Source organism: Cryptomeria japonica, chromosome 2 (genome assembly GCF_030272615.1).
Source record: "Cryptomeria japonica chromosome 2, Sugi_1.0, whole genome shotgun sequence".
Classification (NCBI taxonomy): domain Eukaryota; kingdom Viridiplantae; phylum Streptophyta; class Pinopsida; order Cupressales; family Cupressaceae; genus Cryptomeria; species Cryptomeria japonica.
The window spans coordinates 546,487,645-546,508,728 of NC_081406.1; the positions used below are offsets into that span (position 1 = coordinate 546,487,645).

General features: G+C 36.5%; 2 protein-coding genes and 1 long non-coding RNA gene across 3 annotated transcripts; 2 read left to right on the top strand and 1 right to left on the bottom strand.

Moving 5' to 3' along the window:
- The first annotated feature begins 3,323 nt into the window (after positions 1-3,323).
- Positions 3,324-16,947, top strand: LOC131052330 (probable esterase KAI2). Its single transcript, XM_057986965.2, has 2 exons — positions 3,324-3,865; positions 16,298-16,947. The coding sequence occupies exons 1-2, from the start codon at positions 3,501-3,503 to the stop codon at positions 16,734-16,736; spliced, it is 804 nt and encodes a 267-aa protein (XP_057842948.2). The 5' UTR covers positions 3,324-3,500; the 3' UTR covers positions 16,737-16,947.
- On the top strand, positions 8,385-14,761 carry LOC131873656 (uncharacterized). The gene is made up of 2 exons (XR_009371582.1): positions 8,385-9,476; positions 13,274-14,761. It is a non-coding gene; the product is annotated as an uncharacterized LOC131873656 (long non-coding RNA).
- LOC131042925 (uncharacterized) lies at positions 9,539-12,291 on the bottom strand. Its single transcript, XM_059216710.1, has 3 exons — positions 11,110-12,291; positions 10,296-10,994; positions 9,539-10,204 (listed from the first exon to the last, which is right to left on the bottom strand). The coding sequence occupies exons 1-3, from the start codon at positions 12,250-12,252 to the stop codon at positions 9,824-9,826; spliced, it is 2,223 nt and encodes a 740-aa protein (XP_059072693.1). The 5' UTR covers positions 12,253-12,291; the 3' UTR covers positions 9,539-9,823.
- Positions 16,948-21,084: the final 4,137 nt, after the last annotated feature.

Sequence of the window (21,084 nt, forward strand, 5' to 3'; positions counted from 1 at the left end):
GAGACTCAGGAACCAAAATAGGTCAAATTTTATATGACCATAAGGGTTTTCAGGCCTTCTGAGAATGATGGTGAGGTCCGTTTAGGCCCAAAGTGCTCAGAAAAAAAGCTCAAACCCTAGGTACATAAAAAATTCCTGAAACCCCAGATCTGCTTCCAAAGCAAAAATTCTCAAAACAAGAACAGGCAGCTGCAGATCCGGAGCTCTGATACCATATAGGAGTTGAGAAAATACAACACCACAGGAGCCTGAAGATCTTCTGCAATCCGAATAACCTGTTACAAGGAGAAGCAATGAAGCAAAATCTGAAGAACATACAAAACACAGAGAATATGCTCAAAAAGAGAGAGCTCAATATTCACAAAAATATGTAATGTGATTGTTACAATGAAAAGAAAGAACTCAACCTTTAATAGGTCAAGAAACCCTAAAAAGGGAAAACCTAGGTTTGCACATAATAATTAATTAAAATAATTAATTATATGCACCTAAAGTTAGCTTAAGTGTAAAAGAGATAAAGGGAACTTAAATAATTAAACAAAGATCAAGTAAATACCCGAATACTCTAACAGTGATGCCATGTCAGCTACACAACTATTGGGGTCTCTTTTGCACGCCTATTGGTCTCACATTTTTGGGGGGCTGTTTTGGACACCTTGGCAAAAAGCATGCTGATGTGGCATCATATTTGATGATGTGGCCTTGAAACCTTAGTTATAAGTAGGGGACTTGCCAAGTAAGCTGCTGTAAAAAAACGGAGTGATTTGAAATTTCCAAGTAGGATTTTGAGAAGCACGAAATTAGGGTGCACAACTACTAGGTCCTTTCCCCCAATATGTTCCTTGATTATACCATTCACAAAGTTCAAACCCTTGGAGTTATGAGTATGATTTAAGGGATGAAGCTCAGATCACACTCCATGTAATCATGGTGGATTGTATACCCTTGATCTTTGGTTCTTAGTACAATATATGATGGAGATGGTATGTTCCTTGATTATGTAATCCATAAGATTCAAACCCTTAAAGATGTAAGTATGATTTAAGAGCTAAGACTGAGATTGTGAGATTGTACCGTGAACAATTTTAGTGGAATGAATATTCCCATCTTGACTTTCAAAAGATAAAACTTGTAAATGATATAAAATCCTCGATTTAAAAAGAGAGTACTCCAATAGGAAAACTTTGGTGCATATAACTATTTGGAAGATCTAAGAATAGCGTACAATTGGGTTCACAATTCTTTATGGCGATGGAGTGTATGCCATTTACTATATTTTGGATATGTACTAACATTGTCGTTGCTGTCTTTTAATTCTCTATCACTCTGGCTGGAAACGCCCACAGTAGACGGTCGCTTCAAATGTTAGCTACTTGCAGGCTTAGCTGCTTCATTCAATTTTGTGCCAAAAGAATGAAATTTTTAAAAAGCCTGAGTATTTTCGTTCAATGCTGACAAACGAATCAAAGATCTGTCAGAAGATAAAATGGTTACAGATTTATTCAATCGATTGGGACTGCAATCCTTATAAAATATGGGGGTGAAGCATAGCCACTTGGGCTTGAAAATGGCTACAAAAAATGAAGAGATAAAAGAACTTGAATTAACGGAGGTGGTGAAACATGGTGTATGTTAATCCCAAAAAAAAATTTGGAACTTTAGCGAGTGCTTTGTAAAGGAAGCCCTTTGGAAACCTTTTCGCAGACCCTTTTACTACCCGAACAGTAGGTAATTGTAAATCTTGTAATTCTTGCGCACCCATTGAGGTTTACTGGACTGTAATGCCTCTACACGGTACCATGAATTCACAGACCAGACAGAGGAGGCAGAATATGCCTCTGCTTTGAAATTTCCATGAGAAGCGACAGAAGGGTACTTGTTCCAGTCCATCTTCTCTGCACCGAGGGACCCATTCGTTCCGTGGTTCCAATGCTGATTGTGAAAGGAGAACCCTCTCCGTCCAATCCTTCCCTTCTCTCTAAAATTGCAAGTCCTCTTGACCATAAGGCAGATCCTTCATTATTGGTTTTTGTAAGGAAAAAGCATCTCTGAGTTTCCTAGGTGAAAGTAGTAATCAGGGGACAGGGAATGGTGATCGAAATTTGTGCCTACCTGATTCATAAATATGAAATGTGCATGCACGGGCTGATGATTTGATGTTTTTTTTTTTGTCATCAAGATTCAATTTTACTAAATAATATCCCATCTATGATCTCACCCAGATCAAAAACATTTACCAACATTTAAAATTGATATGGGTATTTTGTGAAGAGATGAAATTGATGATTTCTCAAATGACAGGTGCCAATCCGCAGTGGTAGCCTGGTAGGCGTTTAGTTATCCGTTCGTGCTTGATAAGGATTTGGGCATTATTTTTGAGAGCCAGTTTACGTTCTCTCAATGGTGGGATAGGATAACCAGTGAAAAGGAAATATCTGTCCTGCAAAAGTCTGCGAACCCGAGTCCTGGATTGGACTATTCGAAGGCCGTTTCCTGATAATTTATTAAGAATGTCCAAATGCGGTAAGAAAGTAGGCAGAAAACTTTGTTCAGGACAAGGACGTCTAAGTCAATCATCAAGTCATGAAAGCATGGGATATCCACGTCCCTGATCAGTTAGCACCAAGAAACTTTTTTGGTTCATATTAAATTGGTCTTGTATCTTTTATAATTTTACCAGCTATTGCTTCACAAAGAATTCTTTTCACATATAGAATAGATTAAAGATAGTTCAATTTGAAAAAAAAAAATTCCATTTCTAATGTTATCAGATTTCTACAGTCCATACTACTATCATTAAAATGTATAGAAAATAGTCTTTCATTTTTTTAAATTCTCAACATCTCTTGATTGAATAGATCATACATAAGATCCAAATTTGATTATAAATTTTATTTATAGAATACATATTTTACAATAATAATCAATTTAAAATTATTTTTTTAATATTTAAATTTTAAATAATAAATTAAATATATATTGTAAAAATAATTCTATAAAAACTTAAACTGCCTATCTAAAAGCTCCCTGTGATAGAGTCCTAAAAGTTTAACTGCTATTAAAAAATGTCTAAATACCTACGCAGAACTGCTTGCCTCAATATTTCTATCATTCTTAAAGACAAGACAAAAGTATGGACCCGCTATATGTCAGATCATTAGCACATAATAGTGACTGATTAAATTAAGCTGTTAATTTAAATAACAGTGACTGATTAAATTAAGCTGTTAATTTAACTTTTACACACACCTAACTCAGTAATTGGACCCAATGATGCGAAATATCCGGTCAATTCAGCTTGTATTAAGATAAGATTCAACTTTGCAAATGAAAAACAGATATTTTGCTCGATTACCATCCGATCCGGCTACTTGATTGCAAAGCTTGATTCTTGATATCTTATGAGCCATACTTATACCTCTCAGGTCACCCATAATTTGCACCATTTTGGGTACACCCATTTGTTGGTGCGAGCTTCTTTGTAGGGAAAGAAAGACAACATGTACTTACTGGAAGCTCACAATGTTCATGTGTTGGGTTCAGGGGAGGAGGTGATTATACTTGCTCATGGATTTGGTACAGACCAATCTGTTTGGAAGCATATAATTCCCCATTTGGTACAGAATTACAGGCTTATTATTTTTGACAACATGGGAGCAGGAACTACCAGTCCAGAGTATTTTGACTTTGATAGGTATTCTACACTCAATGGGTATGCTTATGATATTCTGGCCATCCTTGAGGAGTTACAGGTTGTGTCCTGCATTTATGTAGGGCATTCTGTGTCTGGATTGATTGGCTGCCTTGTGTCCATTGAAAAGCCTCATCTCTTTTCCAAGATGATAATGATCTCAACGTCTCCCAGGTAGTTCTATTATTTTAATGGTTTCTTTTCTCTTCTCGAGTTAACCTTGGAGCTTATATTAGGTTTTCTGCTTCTGTGATTGATCTTCGGGAGGTTTTAGTCATCCTTTTGTCTGTTTAACTTTTGTTTCTATATTAGGAGTTTAAAGTATGTTGGGTTCTTTTACATTTATCATTACCCTTGGTTCTGGATAGAATATGATTGATTATTCTGGAGCAGAGGAATCCTTGTGGTAGATGACTAGTTTTTTAATTAAAAAGGGTAAAGAGAACACATATAATAGAGAATTTTTATTTGATCTGTATAACAAAGTCTTGAGTGAAAGAAAGCAGTTTGTTAGATACAATCTATCATAATTTCACAAGCAGGGAGAAACAGAACCTTACTTGGATTGTGGTACCTTTGTTTGAGATGTCCAATTCAGTTCCTTGATGTCTTTTGAGCACTTTTTATATATTTTTTATTGTAATCTATTGAGCGTGTTAGATCTTATCGACTATGTTTTCACCTGGACTATACAATCAATTTCCAGCATTTATGTTCCGGAGCATACCATGTACAGAGGAAAATAAAAAGCCATGAACAGAAAAATGATGGGAAATAATATATGGAATAAAATGTCAAATGGATTTTGTTCTTTTAGTATATTTTTTTGTCAATACGCAAATCTACATTCAAGTGGGAGAAGTAGGTGATCAGCATCAATGTTTGCATTTGGCAGTATTTAAAGAATGAACAGTACACTGACCAAACTGCAACAAAAGATCGGGGAGTTTATCAATAGATTGTATCTGTACTGTACCTAAACAATGATAGTGAAAAAATAAAAATAAACATTCTATCAACTGTCGTTCATGTCAAAAATGGGTTGGAATGGATCAATGAAGGGAGTCGGCACATTACTTTGGAGGTTGGCGTATTGTGCAAGAGTATCAGATCTGGGCTTGTATGGGTATTTAGTCAATATATGTGTTCTAAGACGGATGTATTTTGAATCCTTATTAAGGGAATCTTTGGTACCCTCCACAGGAATTTCTGCACATACAATGTCAAATTTTATTTTTCCTTGTAGAGATATCTTATTTCAATTTTGAGACTCTTACCTACTGATTAGAAATTTAGTGACTGACTGATGCAGAAAACTCGGATCTGCAAACAAAACTCTAGCTGGAGCTCAAAACAGCAAGCAGAAAATTAAAAAAGATCCAGGATCCTCTTTACAATGCAAATAGAATTCATTTCAAATTGGAAAACCACTTTTATTTCTGAACTCGTTGACAGCATAAATTCTCTTACAATGTCTCACCCAGCCCAGGCCCCCAAAAGATCTCTTTTTCCAGCAAACCACCTTCTAATAAACAAAATCCCCACTCTAAAATGTGCAAAACCCAATAAATTGTACACAGCAGTCACATCTTCCACAAACAGCAGTAACTGCAAAAAATTTCCTAAAATATCTAGATGATTATAACTGACAGGAACCAGGAAATATTCAGCATTAAGTCGACCATTATACATCATCATTCCATCTTTTAAAAGTTCTTAACCTCCTAGTTTGGAGGAATTTGATTTTGTAAACGTCGTATTGACTTTTGTCGCTATCTGCATCTGAGTGCTGCCCTTCCCAACAAGCTGCCGGTAGTTTTGCCTTCAAGATTTTCTCTTGTGATCCCTTGGTCCAATCTGAACCACCATCAGATCTTCCACTCCTTGCACTTCCAGGGTCAGGAGGAAGCCAGTGATGATTCCACTATCAGGTTGGGCTGGCAAAGCCATGTGCAGAAACTAATGTAGAACTGACGAAATGATCTCTGCTGCCATCACCAACAGACCTGAACCTCCTTGCCTTTTACTAACCATGCTCTGCACCATTGCACTTAAACCGAGTTAGGCTGTCACTTTTGACCAGACTCGGTAGCATTCTTTGAGGATTTTCTATGATCTTGCCCCTCTTCCCATGACTCAATATTCCTCCCAATCCAATGAGTATTATTTGTAAAATCTCACTCAATTTCTTCTGTTACTCTCTCTCTATCAAGAGAATCGCTGTCTTTAATCCTATGATCCATCCAATATTTGTTCTTCTTGCCCATGCCATGTAGCACATACCATCTGGGCTTTGATCTGGATCCTTTGGTCATTGGATTGCCAACGTTTTGATTATTCATTCAAGTTTGTTCTCTTATCTGATCTACGGTCCTTTCCTTCTAATCTCTCAGAAGTAGCATAACCCCATTTGTAGGCTTTAGTATTTTTTTCCAATGTTTCTGTTGAGTTCAATTGAATGAAGGTCACAGTCAACTGAATCTTCATCATCCATCTCTTGTGGTGCACTTTTGACCTCATTCTTTGAATCTTGCTGCTGTAGCTCTGCTTCTCTTGCATCGTGTGTCATACCCCACTCTTCAAATCATTTTCCCTTTTGCCTCCCAAACATTCCTCTAGCTCACTTCTTGGCTTATGTAGAGTTTTGTTATTCTTCTCAACCTCAAGCTTGACTTCTTCTAGGAGAGGTAAAGTGTTGCAAGGTGTGCGCCCTTGGTCTCCTTGTGCTATGCAGTGCAACGCTCAGGTTTGCGACATGGCTTAACCGCCTCCTATGGATTCTATAAGTCTAGTGGTTGTATCTGGCATTAATAGGTCGATCTTTTGGTGCAACGGCAACCACACTTGTAACAAGTGGTATCAGAGCTTGGTCACAGGTTCAAACCCCTCGCTTGCACTGGGGGCGATTGTTGCAAGGTGTGCGCCCTTGGTCTCCTTGTGCAGTGCAGTGCAGTGCAGCGCTTGGGTTTGTGACATGGCTTAACCGCTTCTTGTGGATTCTATAAGTCTAGTGGTTGTATCGGGCATTAATAGATCGATCTTTTGGTGCAACGACAACCACACTTGTAACACAAAGTTGACATTTTAAATGCCCCTTCTTCTTTCCTTGGTTTTTGGAGATATCTCTTCCCTTCATATTGTACTTTGTAAGTGTTCTCTCTACCATGATGGATTACTTTCTGGTAATATTGCCAAGGCCTTTCCAACAACAAATGACAAGTATCATCAACACATCACATTGCACTTCATCTTCATAAGGACCTATTTTGAAAGCAACAAGATAAGATCTATTCATAAGGACGCCATGATCCTTTTTCAACCAAGCAACCTTATAAGGATTTGATTTTGGAATACGGCAAGCTACAATTTGTTTACCATCTACAGTTATAGTGCACACTTTGTTTCTAATCTCTGCTTCAACTTCTTGTGTTGGAGGTTCTTCTTCTTAGTCTACCATTGCCTGTTTGGGGTTTTGAGGGCAGTCTATGGCATTATGGGCTTCATTTCATATGAAACATCCAAATAGTTTTGACCTCCAAAAGCTTGTCCTCTTCTGCTGCGTCTGCCTCCTCTTACTCCAGAGTTCAATTTCACATTTTTCGTCTTCCTTAGGCTCCTCATTCTCGGCAAGTTTTGAGGAACTTCCTTTTTGTCTAAAAGAAGTGTGGTCACCTTTCATGCTTGACAATTTATCCACACCCTGATTTAGTTTCTCCTCATCTCTCAGAGCATATAGATATGCTTCATCAATGGTGTTTATTGTAATGTCCCCTTCTCCTTAGCACGTGGGCATTCACGAGTTGGCCTATAATTTGACCCTCGTAGGCCAAGGAGCTGATTAGGGGGTCGACTTGGCGGAAATTTGTGGCTTCACATTTTATTTCTATTTGGTTTTATGGCGAAATATATCATGAGAAGTGTGCACTTTAATAATAATGAAATAATATTTTAAAAGTATAATTAAAATAAGATGTGTAATAAAATAATAATAAAGTGTACCTACCCGAATCTTCTAGAAGGAATCTTATGATGGGTTATGAAAAGAATAAATAGAAGAGGGTAATTCATGGTTGAGCATCAATTGTTTGTTATCTTCTCTTGTATTGTGGTTGTGAAGCCAAGTGTTGTCCGCAGATTTGGTCTTAGGGAACGATACCTCCCTTCGATCTGCATAACTGAGGGGGCAATTCTATTGGATGCATTTTGGAGGAGAACTGAGTGAATGTTGCAGCTAGTATATTAGTCTGAAGCAGATCGTACCTTACCTCCTCTTTCCCATGATTTTGTTCATCTATCATTATTGATGCATCAGTTTGGGAACAGCGATATAGAAAGGAGCCAAGGGCGATTTATCTTGAGGTGATTGTAAGCGATTTTGAGGAGGAATTAGAGCACTATCAGTTTAAATAAAAATCGAACCAGTCAGCTGTTGTTCCTTCAATTTTGCTCATACTACATCTTTTGGCATCGATTCTCATCACCATATGGTGGCGCTATCCTTATTAGGAGAAGGCGATCCTTTTGGGAGGGAGGTTGAAGGCTTAGTGCTGATCATTGTCAAAGATCAGACATTCCATGTGCAGCAGCAAGGCCGAATCATGAAGTAGTTCGATTTGGCATTAAGGGAGCATAAAGAGTTTTGATATTGCTTACTTCTTCATCGGCACTCCAAGGCAGTTCATTTCAGGTTCTTGGCATTTAGTTTCCATTGAATTTTCAGATTGTATTCATGAGTTATGGCTGCCATTAGTACTCAGAAATTCTGAGTCATATTCACTTGAAGCCAAGAGTATTGGTCATTGTTTAGACTGCTTTAATCAGTCCATGGTATTGAATAATAAGGAGGAATAAGGTTGCATATAATTCTTATGTTGTTACTTCATTTTTTCTAGATGCTTGCTAACTGTTTGTGATAATATCAGTCTGCTGTAGGAGTGCTATTGTTGCATTAAATTCATGTATTTGCATCAGGAAAATACAAAAACAATTGCATGTTCACTCTAGGAGATTGTCTTGTGGATCTAGTAGCTTGCAAGCTATAATATCTTTGCCAATTGAAGTTAATACACCCCTAAAATAAGTCTGAAGTATTATATCAGTCCTATGCCAAGTGTTTGACGAAATTTTTCAAGGGTCAAGAAGTCTGAAATTTATATCAGAATTGGCAAGGGATATTACATTTATTTTGATTAGACCCTGCTCATTCTAGAATCGGAACCGTAGCCCATTGAGGTATCTAGCAGTACCTACTCATCATCTTCTTGCAAATTTGCCCATGTTTGCAACCTCACAAACTCTTCTGAATATTCTAATACAAATAACTCCTTTTGACTAAAAGTTTGAAACTTTTTGAATAATTACGTTTGATAATTTGTAGGTCTAAGAATTTGGATCTCAATTGATTCAACATCTTGGGCCACTATCTGGTTTTATCTTTACTCTCTCTTTTTTGGCAATTCTGGATATCAACAGCGTGAGACTTCATCTTTGTCACTACAGACTTTATCCTCCATAGGTTCTCTACATTCATGTTTTTCATTTCAAAATACCCTTCAAATTCTTGTTGCCAATCATTGAACAAATCAGGAAACAGATCATCTGTGAAATTTGAAACCTCAGCATCAACATTGGTCCCCTTTTCTGAAATAGCTTTGATCAACCTTTCCACAGGATCTACCGCTTCATTTTCTCCAGCCAGGATTTCCTCATTCTCTGTTCATCTTCAGATTCGTCCTGCTAGAATTGGGCTTCAATTGCTTCTAATCTCTTAACCAATCCATCTCTAGTATTCTGCTAAGTTGCCGGTACGGGTACGGGTACGGGTACGGGTACGTGGGTACGGTACGCTGGTACGGCATTTTTTTAGGGGGGGCCTGGGTACGTATGGGTACGTCCGTACAAAAAAAGGTAAAAATCATAAATATATACATATATACACTCTAATAAGTAGAAACAAAAATTAAATTTAGAATCCCACATATCATCCATATGCTAAACAAAACTTGGAACTATCATATATGATTCATATTGATATAACTATAAGTCTATAACAAAATTACAAACTTTGAATGTTATGATAGATATCGAATTCATTGTTCACTGGCTCAACCGTTCAACAATAAAATGACACAACTAATAATCAGCAATAGCATCATATGGGTCACTAGGAAGATCAAGATCAACATCATCATTGACATTAGATGATGTAGGTAGAGTACTGGAACCACATGCAGCCTCACTGCCACTTGCACTAGCAGCACATTGGCTATCAGACTCCCCAGAAAGTAAAGATTGTGTGGCATCTGAAAAATCCAAATCAGTTCGCTCTGGATCTACATCCCAAAACTTTGTGCTCCCATCCTTATACTCATTTTGTTTATGAGTAAGAAGGCGCAAGTTTGAATGCACATAAACGAGCTCTTCTGCCTTACTTGCTGCCAGTCGGTTGCGTTTCACTGAGTGGATAAAGGAGTATGTGCTCCAATTTCGCTCAGATGAAGAGGAACTAGCAACCTATTGAATAATTGACACAAAGTGAGAGGGTGACAATTATAAAATAGTAAAAAATCTAAATTTAGAGAGCAATAAAAATTATGAAACTTACTTGCGATAAAACTTTGATTGCAAGAGTTTGAAGGTTTGGTGATGTATGGCCATTGAGGTACCACCAAGCATGAGAATCCTTTTTATACTTGTCACGGAGAGCGGAAACACTTTGACCATTGGAGGCTACAAAATCAGCAAACTCACTTGTCATTAAATCCTCCATTTCAGAATCTGGGAAGAGTTTAGTAAGTGCTGTCCTACACCCTTCACTGACTTCTGAATCTCTATATGGTGGTACCCTTGATGGCTTAGCAAGCATTTCATCACTATAAAATTTGGGAGTCAATGCAAATGCAAGAAGATGTAGTGGGGTGGTCATTTTGTTCCACCGCTCAACACAAATTGATTGAACCTCTTTGAAGAAAGTTTCTTCGGGATCTTGCTCTTTTGCATTGATGATGGCTTTCATTTTCTCAATCATCGAGTCAATGCCATCATATACCTCTCCCAAACATGGGTGATCCATGTCAGTATAACGGATCATACTCATGATGGGCTCAGTGAAACTCAAAAGATATTCCACTCGATCCCACCAAGTGTCATCTAGGATCATGCGCTTTACATTTGCTGCCCTTTCAGTATTGGATTGCCTCCATAGGGACCAACTTTGACTAATTACCATGCTAGCAAGTGGCTGTCGCACCTTCACAAGTCGCCTCAAGACGATTGTGTTGGATGCAAATCGGGTCTCGGCAACCTATTCAAAAATTAAAAATAAAAATTAGAATACAAAGAAGACATGATAAAAAAAAAAAAATTAAGTAACCATCAAAGTGAAATGTAGATTTTAAAAATTGAAGTGTTTCAATTACCTTTAGCAACTCCAACTGTGAAAATGATCTGAAAATGGCCTGTGACATGTTATGGTTTGTGATGAACATTTGGATCTCTTCAGCCTCAACATAAATTTGTTTGATCCAATCTATTTTCCTGCCTATCTTTTGTAGCATGAGGTTGAGAGAGTGGACAGCACAAGGTGTCCAAAATATGTGTTCAAACCGTGTCTCAATCAACATACCTGCAGCTCTACAATTCTTTGCATTGTCCGTTATTACTTGGACAACATTTTGAGGTCCCACATCCTGAATGCATTGTATAAGGATGTTAGCAATAAATTGTGCATCCTTCATCTGTCCCTCACAATCCACAGCTTTCAGAAACATTGCCCCTTTAGGGCACACTGCAATTACATTAATTAATGGCCGATTTTTGGTATCCTTCCATCCATCTGAAATGATGGACACCCCTGTTTGTTTCCATGAATTTCTAATGGGAGCCAATGCATTGTCTATGTTTTTTACCTCCTTTGCTAGTAAGGTGCTACGCACCTTCTCATAACCTGGCCCTGTGTACCCTTGTGGAGCCTCATTTACCTTTTTCAACATATCCTGCCAATATGGTGATCGTACCACATTAAATGACAAACCGTTTGCATATAGACATCTTCCAACGGATTGATCTGCAATCTCTCTAGCATCATTCTTAAATGCTCTCTCTAATGGTCCCTTGCTTCTCTTCACAATAACAGGTTCTTCACTAATTGGGTCCAAGAATGGGTGGCTCTCTACCACGATATCAGGAAAATCGCTATAAGATGGAGAAGTAGGGGGCCTCTTTGATTTACTTCCTCTTCCTGTCAACAAAGGATGGTTTGAGGCACGACCAACTCTTGCATCTGCTTCCTCTTGCTCTCTAATATATCCTGCTATTTCTTGAGGTGACATCCCATTTCCATTCTTTCCTAGACATGGTTTGATTCCTTGTTGGGGAATGGCACAAAAATGGGCTTTGACACGACTGTAGGAGCTAGTTTTTTTCGTACTACAGAAGTTGCATATCCATAAAAATGTTCCACCACCTTTTACTTGGTCTATTATTTTGACATATTTCCATAAAGGTGAATTTGGGTCAGTTTTGAAAGTCCGTTGAGGAGTAGAGCTAGTAGTCGTTGCCATTATGATTTCTACAACAAATTAAAAAATAATTATTAATATTTAATAAATTAATAGTAAACAATAGATTCTAAATGTTAAATATATAAAATTAAATTTAATAATTTATTTAAAATGAAAGTAATTAAATTTTAATTTTTAATTACACAAATTATTATAGACTATAATTTGTTTAATAAACTATTAAACAAACTATAGTCTATAATAATTTGTGTAATTAAAAATTAAAATTTAATTACTTTCATTTTAAATAAATTATTAAATTTAATTTTTAAATTTTATATAAATTATTAAATAAACTATAATAAAATTTTACAAACTAATAAATTTTTTTAAAAACTATAATAAAATTTTACAAACTAATAATTTTTTTTAAAAACTATAATAAAATTTAATTTTTTAACAAACTATGATCATTATTTTAACAAACTTAAAAAAAATTTAAAATTTAAAACCTGCGCTGGTTGTCGGCCGTCGCCCTCCTGCCTGGCACCTCCCGTCTCGCCTCTCTGTGCCGTCCTCGTGCCTCCGTCGTGCCTTTGTGGCGTCGCGCCTCTGTGCCGTCGTCGCGCCTCCGTTGCGCCTCTTGCCCTAGCGCCTCCGTCGAAGCCTCTGTGCCGTCGCGCCTCCGTTGCGCCTCCTGCCCTAGCGCCTCCTCTCACCTCTGTCGTCGCGCCTCCTCTCAAACCTGCATTTTTCGATTTTCCTCTCACTGTTTCGCGTGGAATAATGATTTCGCGTTTTTTAATTTTAGCTTTGCTTTAGGTTTAAAACGTGAAAAGACATGATTCGACCCGTAAAAAAACCCTCGAAATTTGTGTCCGATGCGGATTCGTCAAAAAAACCTTATGGAATCGCCACGTCTACACCGGATGCGTCTGGAATCGGGACTCCAAAAACGGATGCGTTTCAGGAGGCAAAAATCAGTACCCTGTCCGAATCCACAGGGATTCCGAGGCGAATCCGAATCCGATACGTATCGTATCCGGATTCGGGGGCAAAACCTGAAGTACCGGTAACTTAGGTATTCTGTCTATGTCCAGCTCCTTTCCCTGTTCAAATGGACTTTATATGTTCCTATGATACCAAAACTGATGCAAAATACTCTGATCTGCAGAGAAATCTCTAGCTGGAGCTCAAAAAAGAGTATAAAATTTAAAACATCAACAGTAAAATAGAAATCATTACAAATTTGAAATGCACTTTAGTTTCTGGCCTCAATTACATCACAAATTCTCTTACAATGTCTTCTTGAGCCCAGTCCCCCAAAAACTTGGTTTCCTCAGCAACCAACCCTTGTAATAAACAAAAACCCCACTCTAGAATAGGTAAACCCCAATTAATTACATAGAGCAACCACATCTTACATGTACGGTAGGCACAACATTTTTTTTCCTAAAATGTCTTAATGATTAAAACTGACAGGAAGTGGGAAATATTCATCATTAAGTTGATTGTTATACATCACTAATGCTGTTCATTGTGCATGGGATTGAGAATTCATAATTCATCATTCTCAAGAAATATATATCTTGTTGTCAAAATGTGTTCTGAAATCCCTGCTTTTGAAGTCTGGTTGATGCTGACTAAGCTAATGGAAAGAATCTAGTATATAAAAGATGAAGGCCATAAAAGGGTTTATTACTTTTTCAATCTGCTTTTTCTGCTACTATTTTTGAGAGGTAGATCCCCTTCATTTTGTTTGCAATTCACTTATACATTCAAGTTTTTAACCATCCAAACTTTGGAGGGTGGCTGTTTGCTGCAATTTCCAGAGCACTCATTGAAATAATATGCCTTCTGTAGGTTTGTATCATCACATAACAAGTAGCCCAAAAACAATCCTCAAAGCCCTATTTATACCTCTTATGGAAGACATTAAGCACTCTTTGGGTGATTGCATTCCTTTTTAATGTTTGAAAGTTCAATATATTCAATAGAAAAGTAGTTTAAAGATATTTCTACCATCAGTATTGAGTGAATAAGCAAGTTAGGTTCTTGAGTTTGACTATGGTTATATCCATGGTAACATTATTAGTGAAAAATTCATGATCAATTGCAACCTGCCAGATTTTTTATGTCATTTCAAATTTCAGAACAACACTGTAGTCGAACTGAGATATTGACCTCAGAAAAGATCTGTTTCTTTTTGCAAAACTTGGAAATAATTTGCAACTTTTTCAATAATTTCTAACTCGAGGAATTCCTGAGATTTTAAAAAGGCAGTTATTAAATTCTATTTTTACAAACCTATCATTTTTCTTTTCTCTTTTTAACAATTAGTTTACTGATTTTTTCATGTTTTATACCCAGGTAGTTGAATTCCATTTACACTTTTCCTATGTTGTGCCAATGCAGTGTAAACGGAATGCTATTATGGCTATACCTGATCCACGCTGTCAAGTGACATTCAATACATTTTATTTTTTCCTACCAACCAAGAAAAACAAAATCTTCTTTTTTTGGCATTGTATTTGACCGTCATAATAACCAACTCATTGTTTTGCATTCATTTATATTGTGCATTCTTTATTACAATCAATTATTTTCCCATTTGATTTATCACATTATAATTCAGGACGAGTAATGGTTAACTGCATATCAGAATACTTTGTCCACTCAGACACTTAACAGATCCTTCTCTAAGCACATCAAAGATGTTTGCTCTAGAGTTCATTGACATTCATATACCTTTTTAATTTTCTTTTTTCAGGGTTCTACACATCTGTTAGGAAGCATTTTATTTATCACATTTGTTTGGGATGACAACTACGGCATATAGGAGGTACTTCAACTCTCATAGAGTTGAAGAATGACATGGTACTCAAGAATGCTTTCATTTTCTTAACTCAGATTGCGTTCAGATTCAGGTTTCCCAGTGCATGCATGTGATTATCAGTAATGTTTTGGCTTCTAGGAATCTTCTGTTTTCATTTAATAGACTTTCAATGCAATTATATTTTCCCCTTTAAAGCTTTAAAAGTCTTTGAGTTCTACTTGATGCAGCTTACTTACACTTAACGCTTATAGATCCTAGATAAAGTTTTGTGCATTTGAACTTACTGGAATTTTATCGCTTCATGCATGCATTCTCTAACTGCTCAAGATGTTTCATGCATTCAAAAAGTTTTCAAGTTTACTTGATGTGGCCTGCCCTAGCTCATGGGTTTTCTACGCAATATATACACTTATTTGTGATGTCTCTTCTTGTTGAACATCTGTATTTTTCCATCAATTTAGTGTGCATCCTAATAGATTTCCTGATTTGATATTTATTTGCAAACTGTTGCATCATACATAGCAATTAGCAGAATAAAATGGCAAGATATGTTGAAAGAAAACAAATTGTCTATTGTCAAAATTGAATCTACTTTATGAAACTGTCAAAATCTGTGATTTCTGGACAGAATCATTTCCCTTTAATTTTAAGAAAAATCAATGACAGCTTGCTTTGTGAAATTGAACATCACTTCTATTTTAATTTAATTAATATGTAATAACTTCAATTCTCGGAATTTTTTAAATCCTTCATTTATTATGGCTGGACCCTATAGAGTTCAGAATGCTATGATTATTTACAAACAGTTGTAAATCAACCGATTTATTTTGATTTACACTTCTTTTAAGCTTATAATATGTTTCAAAGCTTCAAAATTTATCAGGAAATTGTGCATCCCGATCATTTTGAAGTTTGATTGTTTTGTACTTTCAATAGTCAGATATTTCAGTTATATTGTCCACTGGCATTTAGAAGCCTTCACAACATGTGCAGATCATTTGGGATGGAGTGGTTTTGCAGTCCGCTCACTAGTTCTTGAGGCTTGCAGGCTAAAAGTAGTTGGATATGAACACTTTGTTGAGCTAATTGGAACTGTTCATGCTTATGGATATTGAGAGCATTTAACTATTTAACTATCTTTAGTATATTCAGATCATACGTTTCATCATTGCCTATATTAGTATATTTGTTAGATTTTGTTATTTGGTCAATTATGAAAGCATGAAATAAACAACAACATTCTAATTATAGTTTATGTTTACCATGCAGATATCTTAACGATGTAGATTATTTTGGAGGATTTGAACAAGAAGATTTGAACCAACTGTTTGGCGCAATGCAATCAAACTTTAAGGCTTGGGTTTCAGGTTTTGCACCATTAGCTGTTGGAGCAGATATGGACTCGATGGCTGTCCAAGAATTCAGTCGAACACTATTTAATATTAGACCTGACATTGCCTTAAGTGTGGCAAAAACCATTTTCCAGTGTGATATGAGAGACGTTCTGCCTCATGTTACAGTACCCTGTCATATTCTGCAGAGCAACAAAGATTTGGCAGTACCTGTTGTGGTTTCAGAATATATACAAGAGAATTTGGGAGGCAGGTCAATTGTGGAGATTTTACCCACAGAAGGGCACTTGCCTCAATTAAGCTCTCCAGATATAGTGGTTCCTGTTCTAATGCGTCATATCAGGGGAAACATCTAGCAGGATGTTGTCGGGTAATTAAGCAATAAGACATTTAATGTAATTAGAGTTAATGATGGCAGTTAACCCGTCGGTTGTCGACAGTTGACACCGGGTAACTGACTGGTCACTTTTATATATTAGTGAGTCCTTGGTCATGGAGACAGAGTTAGTATGGTCATTGTCATTGTACTGACATTATTATGAATCAATGAAGATCTAAGTTTCTTCATATTCTGTCATGTTGTATTCTGTCATGTCTATTATTTCTGTCATGCATTGAATTACACTTTATTGGCAAAACATTTGGCATCGTTGCCTAGACAGACTCGGGAAAAGGAGCGGATGGCGTACGGACACGATGGGCCTACCCGCAAGCGAGATTAACCCTGAGGCGGACGACGGACGAACAGAGCTCTACGACGGAGAAGATACTACAACGAGGGAATTTTCAATCCTGCTTCAGGTGGCCATCGAAACCTACGTCCGAAGAGAGGCCATGGAGGCGGAAGTTCCAACAAGTGCCGTGTGGACTGCACTGGAAGTTAGCCCTGTGGTGAATCAGTTGATGAACCACCTCCCCCGATTGCTCGCACAGGCTTCACTCGCACAGCGGGCTCCCCTGGAGGAAATTGCTTGCAAAGAACGACGCCAACAGACCCTCCTACAGTATGAAGAAAACAACCGTCGTTGGGAAGCGCAACAGGATGGCATGCAACGAGACACTTGAACCTTGAGCCATACGGGGCGGAATAAAGAATACTCGTTGTAATAATTATGTCATATTGTTGACATAGACTTGTATCCCACAGGATGAATGAATAAAAGTGTTTTACTTTTTATATGTCGTTGTTATATATAAAGTCGTACGAGAATTAATGCCCAATACATTGAATAAAGACAAAAATAAGCAAGAGTATATAGATAAGCGTGCAGTAGCCCGACGTGCCTTGATCTTTGAACAGCAAGCGGAAAGGCGACGAAGGTATAAGCAAAGGGAGGAGGAACGCTCCGAAGGGGACGATGAGGCTGACGGCCACCCACGGAGTCGAGAGGAGTTACTTTGCGAAAACCTGCCGCAGGATATAGTGTACTAAAAAAGAAACTCAGATCTTCATTGATTCATAATAATGTCAGTACAATGACAATGACCATACTAACTCTGTCTCCATGACCAAGGACTCGCTAATATATAAAGGTGACCGGTCAGTTACTCGGCGTCAACTGTCGACAACCAACGGGTTAATTGCCGTCATTAACTCTAATTACATTAAATGTCTTATTGCTTAGTTACCCGACAACACAGGTTGGCTTTCTCACTGTAGTTAGTGTTTATTAGTTTTCTCTACAGGCTTGGTATTATAGTTTCTTGAGGCATTGGGCTTTTGGAGGTCTTGGTTTAATAGCATGTGCATACACTGGATTGACTTAATATCACTATGGTGGGCAAGTTGGATCTTGGGATCTATTAACAGTGGATCCATGCCTTTTTCTTGTTCTAAATGTTAATAAGTTGGCTTCTCTGCCACTCAAAAAGTCATGGACACTTGCTTCCCTGACATCAAATCATTGGTGAGATCTATTAGAGCTGCCTGATTACTTGCTACAAAGTTTAACAACTTGCAAGTGATTCCCAAAGAAAGAAATTCATGGGCACGCACTTTCTGCTAAAAGCAAAGAGTTCATTGTATAACGCTTACTGGATTAAGTGTGCAGTGTGCTTATCAGTTGTACCGTGGCATTGTCAATACTCTTTCGAAATTTAAATGTATTAAGAGGAAGAGCAAAACTTGTTCTTGCTAAACTTCAAGTGTAGGATAGTGATTAAGCCTTGAGGATCAGCAGCTCCAAGTATAAATTGAGTTTGCACAAGACCAATGGGAATTTTATCTGACTATTTATTATGTTATTGATAACACAGATAAGAAACAATATTCACTGTTGGAAGTGAGAAAACTCTGAGAAGGGGGGGGGGGATGAACAGAGTTTTAAACAAGATTTAAACTTATTTCAAAAGTTCACAAATTGCAGCCAAGCTTCAAGAATGAGTTTACATATAAACCATATAAAACTGAAATGAACTGTAAAAATTGTGATTACTAAGACACATATAAAATACTTTGAATGAACAAATATCAGAGCATCTAAAACAGACTCACAAAAAGGACAAATTATATGTGCCGAGTGGAAAACCCTCGAAATCCAATGGATTTCATCATAGGGAGAAAAACCACTCCAAAAAGTACCTCTTATTGATTCACAAAGAGCTTCGACTCTTACAATGTTCTGCAGCTACAACTGCAAGGAGCTACAACCCCTATTCTTTCCAATGATTTTCCAATGGGTTCACAATATATATTCGCAACCTGATTTGCAACTATATTTTATGAACCTTTATTACAACACAATAGAACTAATATTCAATGTTTCCATATATCCTCTGAGATCTCAATACAACTGATAATGTTTTCTTTTACAATCTCTCACACATTTTACTATGCACACACTGCATCTATATATACTTTTTTTTCACAAGGGTACATACATGCAGTTATGCATATCTCAAACAGATTCATAACTGTTTTAACCTGTATGTTGTGAAAAAATATCATAATCCCAAGCAACTCTTGAGTGGTTAAACAGCCACGAGAAAAATACAACCTTAAGAAACTGAAAAACATTTATCCCAGTTTGAATAAGTGTATTGGAAGAACCAAGAGCTCCAGAACAAGCTTTCTTAGAAAATAAGCACACAATATTGACAGTGCTTCCATGATAAATTCATTAACCAATTTCCAACTGAAAAATCCTACCCAATCTTTGCCACTTCAAGATAAATTCCTTTGAATAAATTTGCAAGAAACAGTGCAGCATCAATGCTGATATTCACAAAAGAATCCAAAATAAAAAAAACGCATACATGTGCCTTCAACTCTTTCTTCATGACAAAGATTTCAACCAAGTTCATCAGAAAGCGGCAGCACAATAAGTTTTTAGCAGGGAAGTTGAAAAGAGGTATTCAAAAAGAATAATGAGCTTTGAGATCCGATAAACTCATAGCACTGCATAAGGAAAAACAACACTTAAGTCAAACTCAATCATGGTTTAACCATTGAGTTACGTGCGAAAACATGTTGAAAGTTAACTAATGATGTGGAAACCAAAGTCCACATTCTGCCACCGAAGAGCCTTGTCATCAAGGATAAATAGAATAGTCAATATTCACATATGTCTATTTGAAGAAGAGAAACTTGAAACTTGGTGACTACTCAAGTAGGCAGTTTACCTTGATTTTGAGGCATACAAACCATAGAAGCAAAATTTGTTTGCGAAAAGAACGAAACCAAACGTATAAGATTTTTTTGAAAAAATGGGGAAAAAAATCTGCAAAAAATCGGATTTAAAAAAACATAATAAATTGTAGAAAAAGAGACAAACTATTTTAAAAATAAATTAAAGGCATTTCCATAGCATAGAGATATAAAGAGCAAATAAAATAGAGTTTAATCCACGAATTGTAGAAAATAATTTTTTGTTGTTTAAATTCATATTGCTCATTACATAGGCAAATAATATTCATTGTGATTGAGACAAGAAGTTTGGTAGGGTTAATTCAATATTTTAGAAACCTTATCAAATCATATTCTACAATTGCAATGCTTTATATCATAGCAACAAAAATCATTTGGGGAAAAAATGGGCAAACCAAAAGTATAAGATTTTTTGAAAAAATGGGTAAAAAATTGGATTTTAAAAAATCGCAAAAAAATGTAGAAAAATAGACACGGGCTACTTTTTAAAAATACTTAAGGGCATTTCCATAGCATAGAGATATAGAGAGTAAATAAAATAGAGTTTAACCCATGAAAAGTAGAAAATAGATTTATGTTGTTTATATTCATACTATTGATTACATAGGCAAATATTCATTAACTTTTTAAAAGGGCAATCATCAAATACACCAAATAGTTGTCTAAGTTTGAGATCAAAGATTAGCTAAGTCTATGAAGTAGTTGAGGTAAAAGGGGAAGCCATTTTGAAGTGATCTGAGACTTTCATTGTGATTGAAGCAAGGTGTTTTCTATGAGTAGTTCAATATTTGAGAAAGCTTATCAAATCATATTCCACAGTTGCAATGCTTCATGATTACACTAAAAAATGGCTATGACTAATTAAATAAATATTTATTATTTATTTAATAATTATTCTTCTATTAAATAATTAAATTGAAAAGTTTATTTATTAATCTTATTAAATATTAATTATTTAGTCATGCATTATCAATTCTTCTAAAGTCTTCAACAATTAAATAATTCTACAATTATTTAAATCCCCTTTTCCACCTCACTTCATCTCCACATCACTCAAC